At 41.4% G+C, this 17,191-nt stretch overlaps 1 protein-coding gene across 2 annotated transcripts in view; it reads right to left on the bottom strand.

Annotated features, from left to right (window-relative positions):
- MCM9 (minichromosome maintenance 9 homologous recombination repair factor) overlaps window positions 1–15,143 on the bottom strand; it is a 48,179-nt gene extending 33,036 nt beyond the window's left edge. For both annotated transcript variants that reach the window (XM_053937937.1, XM_053937938.1), the window contains exons 1-6: window positions 14,653–15,143; window positions 10,482–10,798; window positions 8,774–8,855; window positions 7,619–7,819; window positions 5,321–5,446; window positions 3,962–4,081 (exon numbers count right to left, since the gene is read on the bottom strand). In XM_053937937.1, coding sequence (XP_053793912.1) covers window positions 3,962–4,081; window positions 5,321–5,446; window positions 7,619–7,819; window positions 8,774–8,855; window positions 10,482–10,798; window positions 14,653–14,962 — 1,156 coding nt within the window. In that variant the 5' untranslated portion in view covers window positions 14,963–15,143. The remainder of the gene's footprint in view (window positions 1–3,961; window positions 4,082–5,320; window positions 5,447–7,618; window positions 7,820–8,773; window positions 8,856–10,481; window positions 10,799–14,652) is intronic.
- Between the last annotated feature and the right edge of the window lie 2,048 nt (window positions 15,144–17,191).

The raw sequence follows: 17,191 nt of genomic DNA, 5'->3' as shown, positions 1-17,191 counted from the left end.
CTGTATTAATAACTTTATCAGGGACAGGGTATGAATCCATGGTGGAAAATGATTTCCACTAATTTGGCTTATGTCAACTAGGAAAGGCACTGGGACAGTTTGGAGATCTACACAGAGGGAAAAATATCTCCAGTTTCAGAGTCTTGCATACCTCAGGATACTGACACCATGTACTCTATTTATAACCACAGCTGGATGGCTCATGTCAGTGGCTTTGGATTGGTTTCTAATGGATCAGAAGAGAGACAGCTGTTAGCACCTGAAGCCTGCCTAGCAGGGGAAAGCTTACCATGAATGAAGAAAAGGGGTGCTTTCCCCTTGAGTTCCCTTCAATGAAAAGAAAGGAAATCAGTAGCAAACTGCTGTTGGCATGATATGGACAGTGTTAGACATAGCAAAATACCAGCAAAAATGAAGTACTTGCAAGGCTTTGCAGAGGCTCTAGAGGAGAGGCCATAAGGGTGCATGTCACACAGCCCAGAAAGGCATGTTATACAGAACTGGAGAGCTGGAGAAACAGCTGATAGTCTCCTAGATTTTTAGCCAAGCTGTTCTAAGTACACTTCACAAAATTCTTTAAGCGATCAATCTGCGGAGGGACGCAACACCAAACAAAATTTTCAGAAATGTGAACAGTCAAATATGCAGTAGCAAGCAGCAGAATGACTCTGGCCTAGATGTCCATGAGCTCCAGACCTGCCAGCAGCTGGCATGCATTGGTTCCTGTTGCACACCATTTGATTGCAAATCTCAAGCTCAGAGGTAAATGAAGTATTTTCTTACTAGTGATTATCTCATCCAAATATACATAAGCAGCACTGTGCCTCTGGGGACTGCAAAACAGTTTATTTAACTCAGTAGTAAGGTGAGAACTCCCAGAGAGATCTGTTAAGCCTCCCTAAGTCTCTATGGAAAACTGTGTATCAATTTCTAAAAATAAAAGGTAGCTGAATGACTCCCTGTGATTCTTAGATGAGAGACAAGTCAGGGAGAATGAACCGGGCCTGTAAAAAAACCTTTGTAAACAGGACGAAACAGTAGGACAGACAGTTCCCCCATCTTTCATTTACAGATCACAAAATCCTACAGTGGTCAAATAAATTTTTACCATGGAGTTGTTGCGTGGGGGCTGGTCTGCCTGCCAACTGTCATTAAGGAGATGTGGGAGGAACAAATCCCGGTTCCTCATATAAGTCCTAAACTTGTAGAGAATTTGCAGAAAAAAAATTTCTGCTAAGTGTTTGCAAGAAAGGCAACTTAATTAAAAAAGTAAGCTCAGAAACTTATTCACTGAGTGGAGATAATGTTCTGATTTTTTCAAAACAGAGAATAAATTATCGGTCACTTCTAAGGGCTGTTTGCAGCAAGCGGGCAACTTGAGCCTGTGGGTGAGATAGAAAGATGAAGGTCTTCCAAACCTTCAGCAAGAAAGCAGGGTTTTCTCCTGGGTTGTACTTTCTGAATCAGGTAAAACAATACAGACTTTGTTTAGAAAGTGCAGGGGAAGGCAGGAACCTGATTGAAAAAGCAGAGGCCCAACAGCAAGTTAAGCTGCAGGAGGTAGGTCACTGTTTTCTGAAATTCTGCAAGCCAATTCCAGTCACGTTTGTATGGGTTAATGGACTGCAGCAGGCACATGATACTGCAAGGGCATGAAGTACCATAGTGGATCTCAGAGCATGTGATACCTAAGGTATACCAGGAAAGAAAGAGAATTTTGGCACAAGGAAAATGTTAATGACCTAATATGCTGTCCTGGTACAAATAAATACTTGTACAGAAAACCAAGTAAAACTGGTATGATACAGTTTGGGATATAGGATTCTAATTCAGTGCTTGTTAAATAGCTTGTGTCCTAAAACAGAACCAGATGGGTAAAGGGCACAAGGTGTCAGTGTACACAGAATCTTACTAAAGGCACTTTTCTCTAAAAGAGGGACCCAGCTTTTAAGGAGTTATTCGGGGTTTACCCAATCTCAGGTGTGCCTTTTGGCCTGTGTGGACTGTAATCCCAGAGCCAGCAAGTAAGTGCAATTCAGACTGCTTTTTATATACAGTAAAGAACTAGCTGAAAGTGAAACTTAGAGGTTTAATATTCATACACTGGAGGGAAGAATGTGCATTAGGGTTGTCCTCTCATGGGAAAGCAGAAACTGGTAATTCAAAGTGTTCAATTATGACAAGGAAAGGAAAGCAGTTTAATAGCTCTCCAAACTAATTTGAAGCTTCTGCAAAGAGAGCAAGTTGACAAAAGTCAGTGTTAGGTACAGCTAGCTACAAGCAGATTCATAAGACACTCCTTGCACAGGAAATGCAAAAAAAATAGTAATTCGAACAACATCCAAACTCCTGGTCTAGAAATTAATACCTTGGTCCAGCAGTTCTAGCCATGGAAAGGTTCCCTGAAATTAAACTAGGTTAATAAGATTCCTTGCTAGGCACTCAAGTTTCATTTGTGATAATGGTCCTGAAGAATTCTAAAGTAGAAATTTGGTGCTGCTGTCAGATTTTGGAAAAAGGGACTGAGAGAGAAGATTTTTAAAAATAAGGAATACCTAAGTGAAATATGGATAATCTAAAGGCCCAAGACAATCCTTTAATGAGATGAATCTTTATCTCCACACATCATTAGTGCACATATGCCACAGTAAGCATATAAACTGCAATATTTATTTTCAGGGAAATGTCTTTGAACCTAGCTATCATGGCTGAGCTGGAAATCAGATCATATGGAAGGTGAAGCATGGGAGGGAGATGTGGTGAAGAAAGAAACAACAACAACATCAGAAACTGAGAGCAATGGACACAGGAAATCACTACTTAATAAAAATTGGCAAAGTCTGACTGAAATACATGGCAAAATTTCACTCCAGGTCGCTGTGAGTCCCCTAGCAAATCTGAAATTATCCAGACTGTTCTCAATTCATAACACAGAACAAAAAGTGGAGAAAATATTATGCTAAGCCAAAATTTTCTCTCTGGCTTCTCTCCAGACCTATTTGTTAACACTTTGAATGGAAAGTTAGAGGCATATGTGTTTCATAACAAGTTCCCTGCACACAGGAGTGTACAATGTTCAACATCATGGTCAACCTCCACGGCTACGGAAGACTCAGTATATACACAGCTGTGGAAGATTTATCCTCTGGTTCTCCCATGTACAAACAATGCTGTTACCCAGACATACAATGATAAGCAGCACTCTCTTGAGAAATATTCAAGCTACACATGTTAGCTGAGACACTGGAATTTGACCCTAATTATTTTGTGATTTTGAGCATACAAGTAGTATATATTCATTTGTTCAAATAAAGTCATTGGCAGAGGTAATCTGACCTTGTACATTGTCCCAGAAGAGTTTGCAAAGATGCCTGGCATTGAGAGCCAGCTGGGACATACCTAAATTTAACAAAAGGAAGAAAGAGAAAAAAAAAAAAGAAAAAAGAAGAAAAAACTCACTTGCACTCTGAAACCTTTCTAAAACCATCTTCATGAGTAAGAAATAATTCCTCAACACGGGTAAATTTTCAGAAAGCAAACAGAAATCAAACTGGCACCCAGACAGAACACAGAACAAAAAAGAGGAGATTACCTGTTCAGGAGAAACCAAATGATGCTAGCTCATCACACAGTGTGAGCTCTGGAAAGATGTCATATTTGTCATAGCTGGGAAATGCTAAAAATACAGGTCCAGATCACTCTCTGCTAGCAAAGCACTGAGAAGTGTCTCTGGATGAGGCTTGTAAGGCTCCCTGCTAGAAGCTCATCACAGTCATTCATGGATACAGACAAAGGGGCAGGACTGCAGAGAGTCAGATAAGGCTTCACATGCTTCCACAGCAGTTCCCTGCTTCAACTGTGCTCATAACAACCTGAGCACATATGTCCACATAGGTAGAAGGCTTCTATACAAACATACTTGAGTGAAGAGATAACCTGTTACAGCAGAAGAAGCACATACCTGCACTTGTAGATCCAATTCCTGCTGTAAGCACAGAGCGTGGCATAATCTTTACTGCATACTTGAGGAACTGAGATTTCCCTGTACCTGGGTCTCCAACCAACAGAAGATGTGATTCACCTTGGGGGAAAACAGTAATGTAGGACTAGATAGTTCATATACAAACAAACATTGACACAAAATGCTCAGATTAAATAATATGTGTCATATTCACCTAAAATTTAGCACTATATATACATTAAAATATGTAATTCTGCACTATTTATTTGGTGTGATAAATACATTGTTTAATAAAGTCCTCTAGACACAAATATTTACAATTAAGTATTTGTGAAATGTTAGCAGGTATTTGACACACTTCCTGTAATGTAAGTTCTTAAATTTTAGAATGCTCATTTCTCAGACTCAGCTCATTTTTTAATATGAAACAGAAGGATACCAGGTTTTAGTTACCATTCCACTATTCAGTTATTTTAATTATTGCAAAATGGACTAATAAAATCAGCAGACTGTTTTGCTCAATTAAGTCTTTGCCAACAGTTACACAACTTTGTATTTTCATAACAATGAAATTACAGAAGTAAATAATTCACCTGCTACAATCTCAGTAAAGTGCTCTAAAATTTTTTCACTGTTTTCTACAAAATCCAACTTCAATTCAAATATAAAGTCTATAATTTTATTTAGCTATTGGAGCATTAAGAAAATCCTGTATTTGTATACAGAGACATACTTTTTAAAATTATTATGACCTACACAGATTATGACCTGTGTACCACCTGACACGTGGCATATTTTCCATCTAATAACAACAGAAGGCGAATCAGCAGGCAGGTAACTTGGAGTTACAAGACTAAGTGAGATGTGGTGACAATCACAGATGGAAAAGTCTGGCATTAGGAAGTAAAATTAATCCTTTAATTTTTCCTTTTAACATACTATAGTGATCCGCGTTAAGGAAACATTAAGATTTCATCCTTTGATGCCAAATACTGCTGGGAATATTCTACTAGAAATAAATGCAAAATGTCACTTATACAATAAAAAGTGAGATGTTTCAGATAAAACAGCTGCCTTTAATATTCTACTTAATGGAAACCTGAAAGTCTGCTTCTATTGGGTTTTATTTGGGAAAAATTAAAATAAAAAGAGGAAGTCTAGACACCCACTTTAACTTGTCTGAGATTTTGGAAGAATAGTCAAAATCTATTAAAACTTGTTCTCACTCAAGAAAATGGGATGATTATGCTTCCAAACTCTTACTGGTTTGATTTTGGAAGGGTGGGGGGAGATGTGGGTGAGGTCAGGGATGGGAATGACTGTTACAAATGATGTGATACTTTTAGAAACAATACAAACCTCTGGTTCGAGTTCCAGCAGCATCAGTCCTCTGCACACCACCAGCAAGCACCATGGCTACAGCCAACTTCACCAGGTACAATCCAAAAACTTGAGGACATAAGCTAGCCAAAATTTCATTCCTCCCTAAAACAGGAGCAAAAATGGCACTCAGCAGAGTTAAAACTTTGTTTCCCATGGACTCCCATGTACACTGACAAGTAATTTGGGCAAGAAGAGTAGGGTAGAGAGGAGATACTAATTTTTTTTTTACTTTAAATGGGACCTAGAGCAGTTTTTGATCCAAATTTCCTTCATGATAAGAAGTTAAGTATGTCACAATCATAAGCAACAAAGCAAATCCTACTGCAATTTAAGGTATGAAATGCCATAATGCAAATTCTTTTGTTCCACATTTACAAGTGTAGAAGCTATGAAACCTAGAAGTTTACAGATTTCAAAATATCCCCTTGAAAACTGGTGTGTTGTACATTTAAGAAAACTTCTAACACTTATTTTGCCTTAAACCTGTGCACACATAAGTGTGCTCATTTTCTCACTATTATCTTCCTTCTCCTTTGATCCTTCAGTGTCACAGGTCCCTCTCCTCCTCCCTACTATAGTCTCTTTCCAGCAGCAGAGTATTTCAATCTGCTCTGAAAATGCTGATGGTGTGGAAGATATGTAACAGGATTAATTCTGTCCTTTGAGATTCTGACACTACCAGCACATAAGGGGTCTCAGGTTATATGCCAGGTGTTACTTCCATTGCTAGGGAATAAAAGAGAGTGACCCATTTTGAGAGCTTAACTTCATGTTTTAAATTTAGATGCAAGTACATGGTACTGGCAAAATATAGGGACCTAATAGATGACTTAAGGTGTAGGTGATTCATTTGGAGGTCTTCTGAAGGAATTAACACATCTTGGTCCATCCAAAAGTGAAATTTTAAGAACGTTGTTCAGCCATGCACTGCTCAAAATTTAACTCCACAGTTAGGAGTTCACATCATTAAGTGACTGACATAAAATGCTGTAGTAGCTATCATTATCTCTTGAAAAACAGTAGAGGTACACATACTTTCTGTGGCCTCAGACTCCTTAGTCCTATTTGATCTCTACCCTCAATTTCAACTCAAATTCAGACAGACTGAAACAGATACCTTGGGCAGTCAGGGTCCTTCTAATTTCCACCTCAATTTTCTTGTAACCACTTCAAATTTATTTATTCAGAATGGGTAATATTAGATAAAATCATATTACTCCCTGCAGGCTCCCAAAATTTGTCCTGAGAATGAAAGATTAAAAGGGACCTTCAAAGAAGATCCTGACTTACTTTCTGAACAGTTCTAACAAGAGTGATAAGAAATAGTCTCATTCCAAATAGCAGAAGGAAGAAATGTCATCATTCCAAACAGCAGGAAGCTAGCAATTAAATTGCTTTCCAGGAAATGCAGTCTGAAGAATCTCTAACATTGACATGATCTACACTTTCTTAGTGCGAGCAGGCTCATTTGAGGGAGGTTCCCACCTGCTTTTCCTCCTGTTTGTCTTTAAAGAAGAAAGACTAAGCCTTTTCCAGGGTTTTACAAAACAGACTGTCAGCCTAATGAAGTTCAGTGATGGAGACCCTAAGAGTCCATTGAGCTTCTGCAGAGCTGAGGAGAAGGCACTCAGATTATGGAGAGGGATGGAGTCCCAGACAGAACTACTGGTAATTCTAAATGGGCTGACTGTGGACCATGGTGTTTAGGACCCAGCATACTGCACACTGACTGTTCTGGAAGCCATTGTGAATTGGAAGGCTCCCCTGCATCTAACTCAAGGACCTAGGCATCCAAGAATTATGTTGAAGATGAGATGTGCTAATCCCTATGGTAAAGATTCAGAGCTTAACTTGGGATGCAGAGGCAGTGTATCAGCTCTCTCACCCCAGGGGCAACAGCTGTGCTGATTAAAGGCAGATCTGGTCCACACTACTTCTTCTGAGAAGTATCCTTCTTGATTATAAAACAGATTTCTTTTTTTCCCTCCTGTACTTACATTCTCCTTTTCATTTCTTGTTAATAAATGTTCCAAACAAGACTTGAATAGAAAGCTCAGAGGATGAAGATCAATGCAGTAGGTTTGGTACTTCTGCCCCCACTCCAGTAATATTAAAGTAAGAATTTTGTATTCTTGTAGTGAAAAAAATATATTCTTGATGAATGGGTAGTGAGATGAGATAATGGGGGGAAAATGTGTTCAGTCACTGTATTTTCACTCCTGATTTCATCTCTATCCAATCAAGTGCCCTACTTAAAAGCTTTCAACTACTAACCTGCTAAGGGATCATTCTTATGCCTTTTCCAGAAGTCTTCAAATTCTTTGCGAACTTCTTCATCAATTACAACCCCTGCTAGCTGCTCATTGTTCACTTTTACATAGTTGGCTTTTAAAACAAGCTCCAAGTCACAGCGTGCACCCTCGTGGAAAGGTTTCCACCTCTGCATTACCACTCCATACACTGTGATGTCATCTCCTAGAGGTAACAACAAAAATTAGTAAAATAACATCTGACTTGAGACATGCAGACACTTCAGCTAGCTGTAATGCACAATAATGTGATCTAGATCCTGTGTTATAGTTAACAAGGTTAAAAAAATCTAACAACAAAAAGCAAAACCTCCTGAAGTTACTACTGTAAGTCTAAAACAATGATAAGGTAGATTGCTAAAGTCTGTGGTAGGAAGTTATGTCTTTCCACTTCTGTTTAAGGGAAGTGAATTGTGAATTCTTAAAGATATACCTCTGCTTGTTTTCTCTTTTAGAAGAGAGAAATTCCTGGTAAACTGTAGAAGCTCTTTCAATTAGATTGATTATACAAAAAAAACAATATTAATTTGTATACAAACCAATACTAATTTGGTTTCTGATAACTTTTGTGATGAACCACAGAATCACTTGCTAACATTCTGAGGAGAGCATTCTTCTGAGAAAGTACAACCACAAGTTAATTTCTTGTGGAAATGTGCCTATCTGAGAATTTTCAGTCCACTCAGCATTCATCCTCATGACAATGAGCTGCTTCTTTGAATGCCAAGTAGCTTTTCTACCTGCAGTACTCCTTAGATAGGAAGTCAGGTTTCCTGACTCTCTGAACCTATGGAGGGGCACCTCATGCTGTGTGACACAAGCTCCGGGGAGGTTCTACCCTAACAAGGTTTAATGTACTTTTTTTGTGTCACAACACATTACTTATTTAAACTGATCTGTCAAACAGTCAAGATGTAACCTGACATGGGGTGCATGACATTTTCTAGAATGGTCATCAGCTGCCACGCTAACGTTCAGCCTGAAACAGCAATGTGACAGATTAACACACCTCATTCGAGGAGACCCCAGCACTGACAGCCATCTGACAGAGATTCATCTCAAATGGAAAATTAAAAATGCTTGTGGGTACAAACATAGGTAATTTATGCTATATCCTCACCAGACTTGCAACTGTCCACCAAGTCATCTTCCAGAACAACCACCATGCAACGAGGGATGCTTCCAACAGACAGCCTCTGAACCTAGGGGATGGGAAGGAAAAGCACTTCTTAAGAACTGCACCTTTCAAAAGCCTTTAATTTACAGCTGCTCTGGCCTACAGTCCTTTTCTGGAACTGAGGTCAGTTCTTGCTTTTTATCACAAAACTTACAGTAAGGATGCCAATGCTGCCCTGAACTTAACAATGAAAGTTTAATGCTGATATTAATGGAAATGGGATTGAATATTAAATTAGCAGAAGGTGCTCAGTGCTGGGAGAGCTTGCGTGATTTCAATATCTTGCTGAAGAAAGCTGACTAAAAGAGGTCATTTGAAAGACCTGATCTTTTTTTTTATTATAATTTTGAGGTATTAATAGATACTTCTTCGATATGTAAAGTTGACTTTGGGTACTGAAGCATGTGCATGAGTTAGATAACCCTTCACTGAAGTAGATACTGAGTGATTCTCTGTATTTTTCTGGTATTTAACCATGACTTGACAGTTTGAGATTAAGTTTACACCTAAGTGTCAAGGATTAAATCAAAAAAAGGAAACCCCAAATATATATTGACAAATGTGCCAGTAACTCCTGTAATTCTTTTTCTTTTCTCCAGGGTAAAGTCTGTGCAATCTTGTCACAGTCCATTTCCAATCAGCAATCTTTCCATTTATGCTTAGAGCTTGCAATAGTTTTGAGAGTATCCACTGCACAAAAACAACTTTTCATTCTGCAGCCCAGGTCATACATGCTAGATTTCTAAATGTATTCACTCTCTGGTGCCTAGGAAGGTTAATTCACCCTTGTGTATTATCTAAATGGCCACAGGCAGTTCACACCACTGTCAGTACTGATGGCACATGCAGAGTTATTTGCAGAGCTCAGTAGGAAACACAAGAGAAATTCATTCCTAGTTTAACTTTATTGTTTTTAACAAGCCCATGTTGCTGAAAATTCTTCCTACCAGCGAGACCTGTGTGTCACACAGTATAACAAAATCTAGGTTATAGAGATTTCCCATATGTCAGAAGCAATCATTAGATGTTCATGCAATATAGGATTTATTTCCTACAAAGTTTATTCCCTTACTTCTTTTGGTATTCTGAAATTCTAAGACCTTAATTTCTAACTTCACACATTTCTCCTCCACCTTGTCTGTATTTCCACCCAGGGCTATCATTAGAAAACAAATGCAAATTCTGTATGCAGGTTCTGTAAGGATCACATATGCAATAATTGTTGAGTTCAATATTGGGTGAAGGGAAGAACATTTGCAGACACCACGTACTGACCACACTGCACAGCTACAGCTGGCCCTGGCCAACACTGGACTAGCTTTAGTCCTCAGAACCAGTGTTGAACATCAGCATCATGCACAGGAAGCGCTTAGAGAAAAAATGCACACTTGGTGTTACAGGGATTCAATGTGGAATGGAATTTCATCTATGGAAATTTCATCTATTCACTGACTGCTGGTGTTTTGTACAATATGGAATGGAATTACCCAGTAACAGAAGTATGGTCTACATGTTGGCTTTAATTTTTAACTCTTTGACAGGAAATCTTTGATCAATGGCTTCTTTCAGTTGTCTCAGGCATTTGTTTTAAACAACAATAGACATCTATACTTTAATACCTTCCCCTTTTGTCTATGTTTTTTTTCCTTACCTGTTCTTGAATTTTGATTTCTTGATAGTCCCTGCAGCAGGTAGGAGAAGAGGTTGTTCCAGAGAGACACGTGAACTTGGTTGAGTTGCAGCCTTCTTCATTGAGACAGGCTGCTGGACGACAGAATGCGTAGTACTGCTCAAAGTCAGCCTTGACAACAAACACCTGCTTGCACTTGTTGCAGATGTAACTCCGCTCAAACTCCAAAACCTTCACCGAACTGGTACGTATGACAGTCCCGGTAACAGACAAAAAGTGTCCCACATCCTTGGATTTAGGAATGTGCTCTCGAGTCAGCTCTGGGCAAACAGGCAAACCTGTTACACAGAAGTACGTGCAGCATAAGGCTATGCTTATCAAACAAGGACTTACAGTGCAGTTAAACAGAAAACATGCCAGACATATAAACAGTAGCCATTGTTATTAGTGTTTCATAAACATGATTCAACTATTCATCTGTTGCACCATAAATCTGATTCACTGTCCTCAGATGGTGAAAATCATCAGACACTGAGCACTAGCTGAAAATGCTGCCAGTTTACTCTCCCACTCTTGCCAAGTGGTGAATAGTCATGAACAGTTTCCATTCACAGAAACAGATCCTGATGTTCTCATATCTGTATTAATTCAGATGTTCTTTTTGCAGATGCCATTTATTCTACAACTGGTTTATCTGAATGACAAAGTTTTAGTTACGCTACTTAATTGTAGTCCAGTGTTATTCCCACAGTTAAACAGGTGTAGCTCCTAATCTTGTGTGAATTCTCAAGTCTAGGCAAACATAGTTGGAGAGCATTTGACCTTAAATCCACATTGCATACCAGTAAACCTCGAGCACAAGAAAGATAGCATAAAAAGAATGTAAAGGGGTTATGAACACAGCCAAAGCAAAATCACTTGTATATTCAAATGCACAGTGACAGGACACTTTCCACTTGCTCTCCCTTAATTCCACCCCAGCAGCCAGTTCAGTCGTGTGCTCATCAGGCTCCAGAGTTCAACCATCACTTGGCACCAGAGTGGCTGAAATCCTCAGGAAGATTAATCTCAACAACCTACAAAGTCCTTATAAAAGTAAATGGTCTTGAAATGCTGACCTGAGAAAAATATTGCCTACTCAGAAATCAGTAATGAGCTACAAGATATGAATAATTATAAACTTAATTTCTTGTCTTTATTTCCAAAATATTTTGGAGTATTTTCTACAGAGATGTAAAACTACAAATCTGCTAGGAAACAATGTTTCTAAGGAGACCAAAACTATTTGTGCATTTAGGTCAAATCTTCTCAGTGATTTTGGCTAAAAAAAAGAAAAAAAAAAAAGTCATATTTATTTCAGTGTTTTCAAGCCCGAATTCCTTGTTTCAGACATGCGGAAACATTCCGGTTTGCTGCTTTTAAGCAACACTTGACCTTCTGCTTTTGTTCCAAGAAAATATTTTTAACTATTGAAGTAATTTTAAAAGGTAAGAGAATAAAGTAGAAAAGGTAGAATTAAATAATCAGGAAAAGTAAGTATTTTGTAAAAGTGCAAACAATGTTTTCTGTTTGATTCTAATAAAGCTATTTAAATGTTCTACTGAGCCTGTTGAAATTTTCATTCTACCACAGATTTGCATTTCTAGTCAGTTCAGGGGGAAAAAAATCCGTTATTTCTCCACCTGTTTTGGCTTTTTTTTTTTTTTCTTAGTTCAGTATTGCTGCCCCTGAAAAAGCTTTGCAAAATGCAACACATCTTACACTAGAGAGAGCTGCAGCACTGTTGTCAGGATATATGATGATCACCTCTGTGAATTTTGAAGAGACAAGAGTCTAAATGTGACAAAAAGAGCCTTCATTCTGATCATACTAGACTGCTTGACAAACTCTTTAATTGAGTATGTGCCTCTTTGAATCAACGTTACTGTATTAGTCACCAAAAAGCTATTAAAAATATCAGAAGCAGCTTGGACTTCAGTAACAAGTGAAGCACAGTGGTGCTCAGGCTAATGATAAATTAGGAAAAATCATTTAATGGATTTGTAGAAAAAGTAGAAGCTATACAATCAGATTCCTACAATACTAAAATTCAGATAAAGAACTTCTACTTTCTTCAGTAAACTCAGGCAGGGTAACCATCCATTATTAATTACTGCATACCCACACATATCCTTCCATCCTTTTTTGAATCCCTAGATGCCCTGTCCATATTGGTAGAAGGTGTTGAGATTGTTTCTTACATCTGGTGTATGCAAAATCACTTTTCCTCACTGAATTCCAAGTCTGACACACAGATATCATCACCCATACTCGTGGTAGTTGCCTGCTGCTCCCACCAAGAATAGTGCACCACCTTCTCATTCCCTCCTTATCTGACATGGGAATGGGAGGTGGTACTCCAAGATGAGAATCCTGAAGGTAATCAGAACTCAGCACTCACTTAAAAGGTAACAGCATCATGGGAAACTTTGGGTGGAAAAAAGGCTATAGAAAATTTAGGTTATTTCTTTTGTTTCTTCTGCAGTGAGCCTTTCGGTGGTACAGAACATGAACCAAATTCTGTGGATAGATGTTATTTTGATCTAGGTGGACCTCTCAAGGATAACTCCCCCTGTTCTTCACCAATTTCTCTCCAGCTTATGGATGGACTTATCTGTGAGTCTGCTGACTGAATTCTTCTACCAATGATCAGTCAGGCCTGCTTTTATCAGTTATTAAAACTATTGGATCAAGGGGGCTAATTTTGCTGGAGGTTGATAAGGGAATATTTAGACAAAACACCACTGTGGGAGGAATGATCAGCTCCAGCAAGAAGCTATAAGAGGAAAAGGAATGTCTTAAAGACACCACTACTCATGCAGAGATCATCTCTCCTTGCTGTATTCCTTCTAATACTTCCTGGTAGAGCTTTTCTAATACTTCCTGGTAGAGCTTTTCAAATAATCATATTTGGAGGGTTTTTTTTTTCATGCTGAAGCCCTGAATTATGTAAATGCATCTCAAAACACTAGGAGGAAAGTTTTACCTCATTCCTGCTTTCATAGGTACAGGAAGGTGCCTGAGGTCAAATTTCAGTACAGCACAAGAGGCCATCCTTTTACCTCAGCAGCTGTGTACAAGCTCCTCAGGACCTGAATACCACAGGCTAAATATATTTCTGATGTAAGCATTGTCATTACAACGTTTTTATGGAAACTCACTGGAATGAAACACAGGCCTGTTTAACAACTGTGATTTTTCCAAATTCAAGCTGCCAAAAGACTGAATGACCACAAGGCAATGCACAACAGGGCAGGGGAGGGAAACGCAGGCTGCCAGCTCTTGGCTTTGCAGACTATTGCTCCAAATTGTCATGATCAGAAACCACCAGAAGGGATGCCACTGCTGACCCAGCTTACCACAACAGGCAAAAAAGGCATTTCAACCTCAGAACCTGCACTCCACATTTACCAAACCTCAAAGCTACTAAAAATTTCCCAATAATAAGGAATAATGATATATCATCTGGCAGTGAAGAAATGACTGAATCCTCCATTATTGATCACTGCCTTCCAACAGTTCATTCCAATTTTATGGCAAGCAATTTTAAAACAGTTAAGCATAAAATTCAACAGTTTCAGATAAAATTGTTACAAGACAACTCGAAATTTAGAATTTGCCTCTTCTGCAAGATGGCTGGAGCCAATAAGGACTGAGCAGCAACTGGCATGGTATGGAAGTCAACCTGCGGTAAAACTTAGGAACTATTTATCTTTCCCTAAAACTTTTTTCCCAGGAATTTTTTTTCCTTTTTTCTTTTTCTTCTCTCTACACCTTCTATCTAAAATAAATAATGTAAGACCAGCTGCTGCTATGAGGACTCTTTGCCCTGGAAAGGCTTTAGTGTAAGCCCTGACCCAGCAAGAGACACCAACCATTAAACACAGGCCAGTGGGGACGGCCACAGCTTTTTTTTAGGAGTTGGTCTACGCACATCCATGTGTTTGCACGTGTCCTCCGCTGCTTAATAAACACTAAGGATTCCCTCTGCTTCAACCACTGGAATGGCAAGAATTAAACTTGCTCATTCCATGGTGCCCCAATAGTTTGTTACACACTAAGGAAATTTTGGCAGTTTCCCTGAAGAGCCAAGAAATGTCGGCAGTCCTGGCTGGGAAGTGCAGCTCGCTGCAGCCCCCGCCCCGCCACTCACCCGAGACCCTGGCGTGGAGGTTCTGCTTGAGGCTGAGCTGTGCCGGGTCCGCGCTGTCCTGCAGCGCTGCCAGCGCAGCCCGCCGCAGCGCGCTGTCGAAAATCGGGAGCACCTCGCTGGGGAAGGCGTTGAAATACTCCCCGATCTCCATGTTGGTCTCAAAGAGCGTCAAGGCGTCGACGACGACCGGGTAGTGCGCCTGGTCGTCCGCCTCCCTCAGGATGCCCAGGATTTCGTCCCTGTGGTGCTCCAGCACGTAGGACTCGAACACCTGCCCGATGAGGCTCACCTGCTCCGCGCTCAGCACCATGGTGTCCCTCCCTGCGCGGAGGAGGGCAAGGGGCGCGGGGAGACGGTCACACAGCGGCGCTTCCCGGTACGGCCGCGCGCCGGGCGGGAAACTTCGTCTTTCCCTGGGAAAAGCCCATCGCGGAGCCAGGCGGGGCAGGGGGGAGCGCGGCTCTTGAGCTCGGGCAGGGAAACCTCGTCAGGGCGGCACCTCCGCCCGCCGCTCTCCGGCACCGGGACCGCGCCGGGCACCGGGGCCGGGCCGAGCCCCCCGCCCCTCAGTGACGGCTCCCGCCAACCCAGCCCGCCCCGCCCCCGCCAGCCGGTGCCGCCCTCCCGCCGGGGTGGGCGGGGAGCGGGCGGGGCGCTCCTCCCGGTGGTGCGAGAAGAGAACGCGGGGGGCTCTCGCTTCCCTCGCTGTGCAGACGATGAGGGCAGCTGCCTGCCGCAGCGCCTCACCCGAGCCTCCCGCTCCGGCCGCCTCCAGCACGGCAAGTTTTGAAGGCGGGCACTGCCCCAAGCGCGTCCCGTCCCGCTCAGCGCCGGGCAGCGAGGGATGCCCTGCGCCCCCAGCACCCCACCCGCCAGGCCAGGCGGGCAGCGCTACGCGGCCGCCCCGCTCCCACTCGGTACCTGCAGCGGGGCCGCCCCTTCCCGCTGCTTCCCGCCGCGCCGAGGCAGCGGCCGCAGCTCCCTCACCCGGCGGGAGGAGCGGCCCCGTCTCCGCCCCTACGCTCAGCTCCACGCCCGGGCCCTGAGCGGGCCCAGAACGGGGCGGAGCGGAGGAGAGCGGCCGAGGCCGGGCGGGATGCGGGGCCGCTTCCCGCGGGAGAACCGGCCCTCCCGGGAGTAGGAGGGAGGAGGCAAGCCCGGCACGAGGGCGTTCCGTGGGCACGGGGGACACTCCAGCTGCTCGGCCTCTCGGGAACAGAAGATCCACCTGCGGGCTCCCTGTGCCGCTCTCTGCACCCCGTGGAGAGACACGCTGCTCCTGCACAGCGTGGAGGATTGCGAGGCGGGGGAAAGGGGCCCGTGGGCAAGGTAGCCCCGAGGTAGCTGAAGCTGCTTCCTACAGGCTCCTTCTCCACCCCCGTGGGTTATACCTCAAAGTCCAAATTTGGCTTCTTTAGAGAGAGCTGCACGGCAAACCAGCCACTTTCCCCTTCTTCACGAGGGTGTAGCAGAGTCTGAGGAGTTCGGGGATTTTATTCTGAATGTAACCAAAAAACAGGGTTTGCTCCAGGCTCTAAAGCTTTTGCTTATGCCTAGAATTTACAGCATGGTATTTTGAATAGTATCTTGTCTGTATTTTTTTCTCTGCATATAACAACACAGTGGTACACTCTACAATGATTTGAAGTATTTTGGTTTTTAGCTAATGCTGTATCAAAATCATGTTCCAGGCTGTTACGATCTGCTTTAAACCCAGAAGAGCAAAGAAAACTAAGTCTCTGTATATCAAATGGAAAGAACTTCAAAGGTTCAAAATATATTCAAAAGACATGACTAAAACCAAACGAGGTTAAATGTTGGTGTAAAAAGAATTATATATTTTATTTAATAGTAAAAGAGGCAAAGAGGAAAAGAGAAAAGAAACGTAGAAGTGTGCATGGGGGGTGGGGAGGACAGGGAGAGAGTGACAGAGGTTAGGTAGAGACATACTGCCCTTCTTAGGGTCCCAATGATTGTCTTCTATTTTACTTGTGTATTTTCTTAGTACCTCTGAAAAGGTATTTGAATCTTTTTCATACATCCATCTGAGTCTTGCAATATCACAGAGCACAGCTTGATGTCCCCATAACTTCAAAGTGCTGAGCAATCTTAAAACTTTTCTCCATTGAGCTTCTCACTCCCAAGACCTCCTATTGTCAGCCTGTATTAATGATGAATTCTTGATAGGCAATCAAAACAAAAATCACTGCTCATGTAAGATCTTAACCAAAAATTGTACTACAATAACACCAATAGTTCTATAATAAAAATGTATCAAAAGAAATGTATACAGGTTGTATTTTAATACAAAATTTTACAATTGGTGGAAGGGTAAATCAACACTTGTCAAACAAAAATAATATCCTTTAGATCCCTTATGATCAAGTTATGATGTATGGCTTTAATATGTAAAGTAACTACTTTAGTGCCTTAATAAAACTAAGATCATTAGTTTTAATGTCTAGCATACTGGGGTTTTTTTTCTTCCCAGTCCTATTTAGATGTGATTTTAATGAATAAGAAAGCTGCAGTGGTTACT

This window comes from Vidua chalybeata, chromosome 3, assembly GCF_026979565.1.
Source record: "Vidua chalybeata isolate OUT-0048 chromosome 3, bVidCha1 merged haplotype, whole genome shotgun sequence".
Lineage (NCBI taxonomy): Eukaryota > Metazoa > Chordata > Aves > Passeriformes > Viduidae > Vidua > Vidua chalybeata.
The sequence above is the reverse complement of the archived record's forward strand: the minus strand, read 5'-3'. Positions and strand labels throughout refer to the sequence as shown.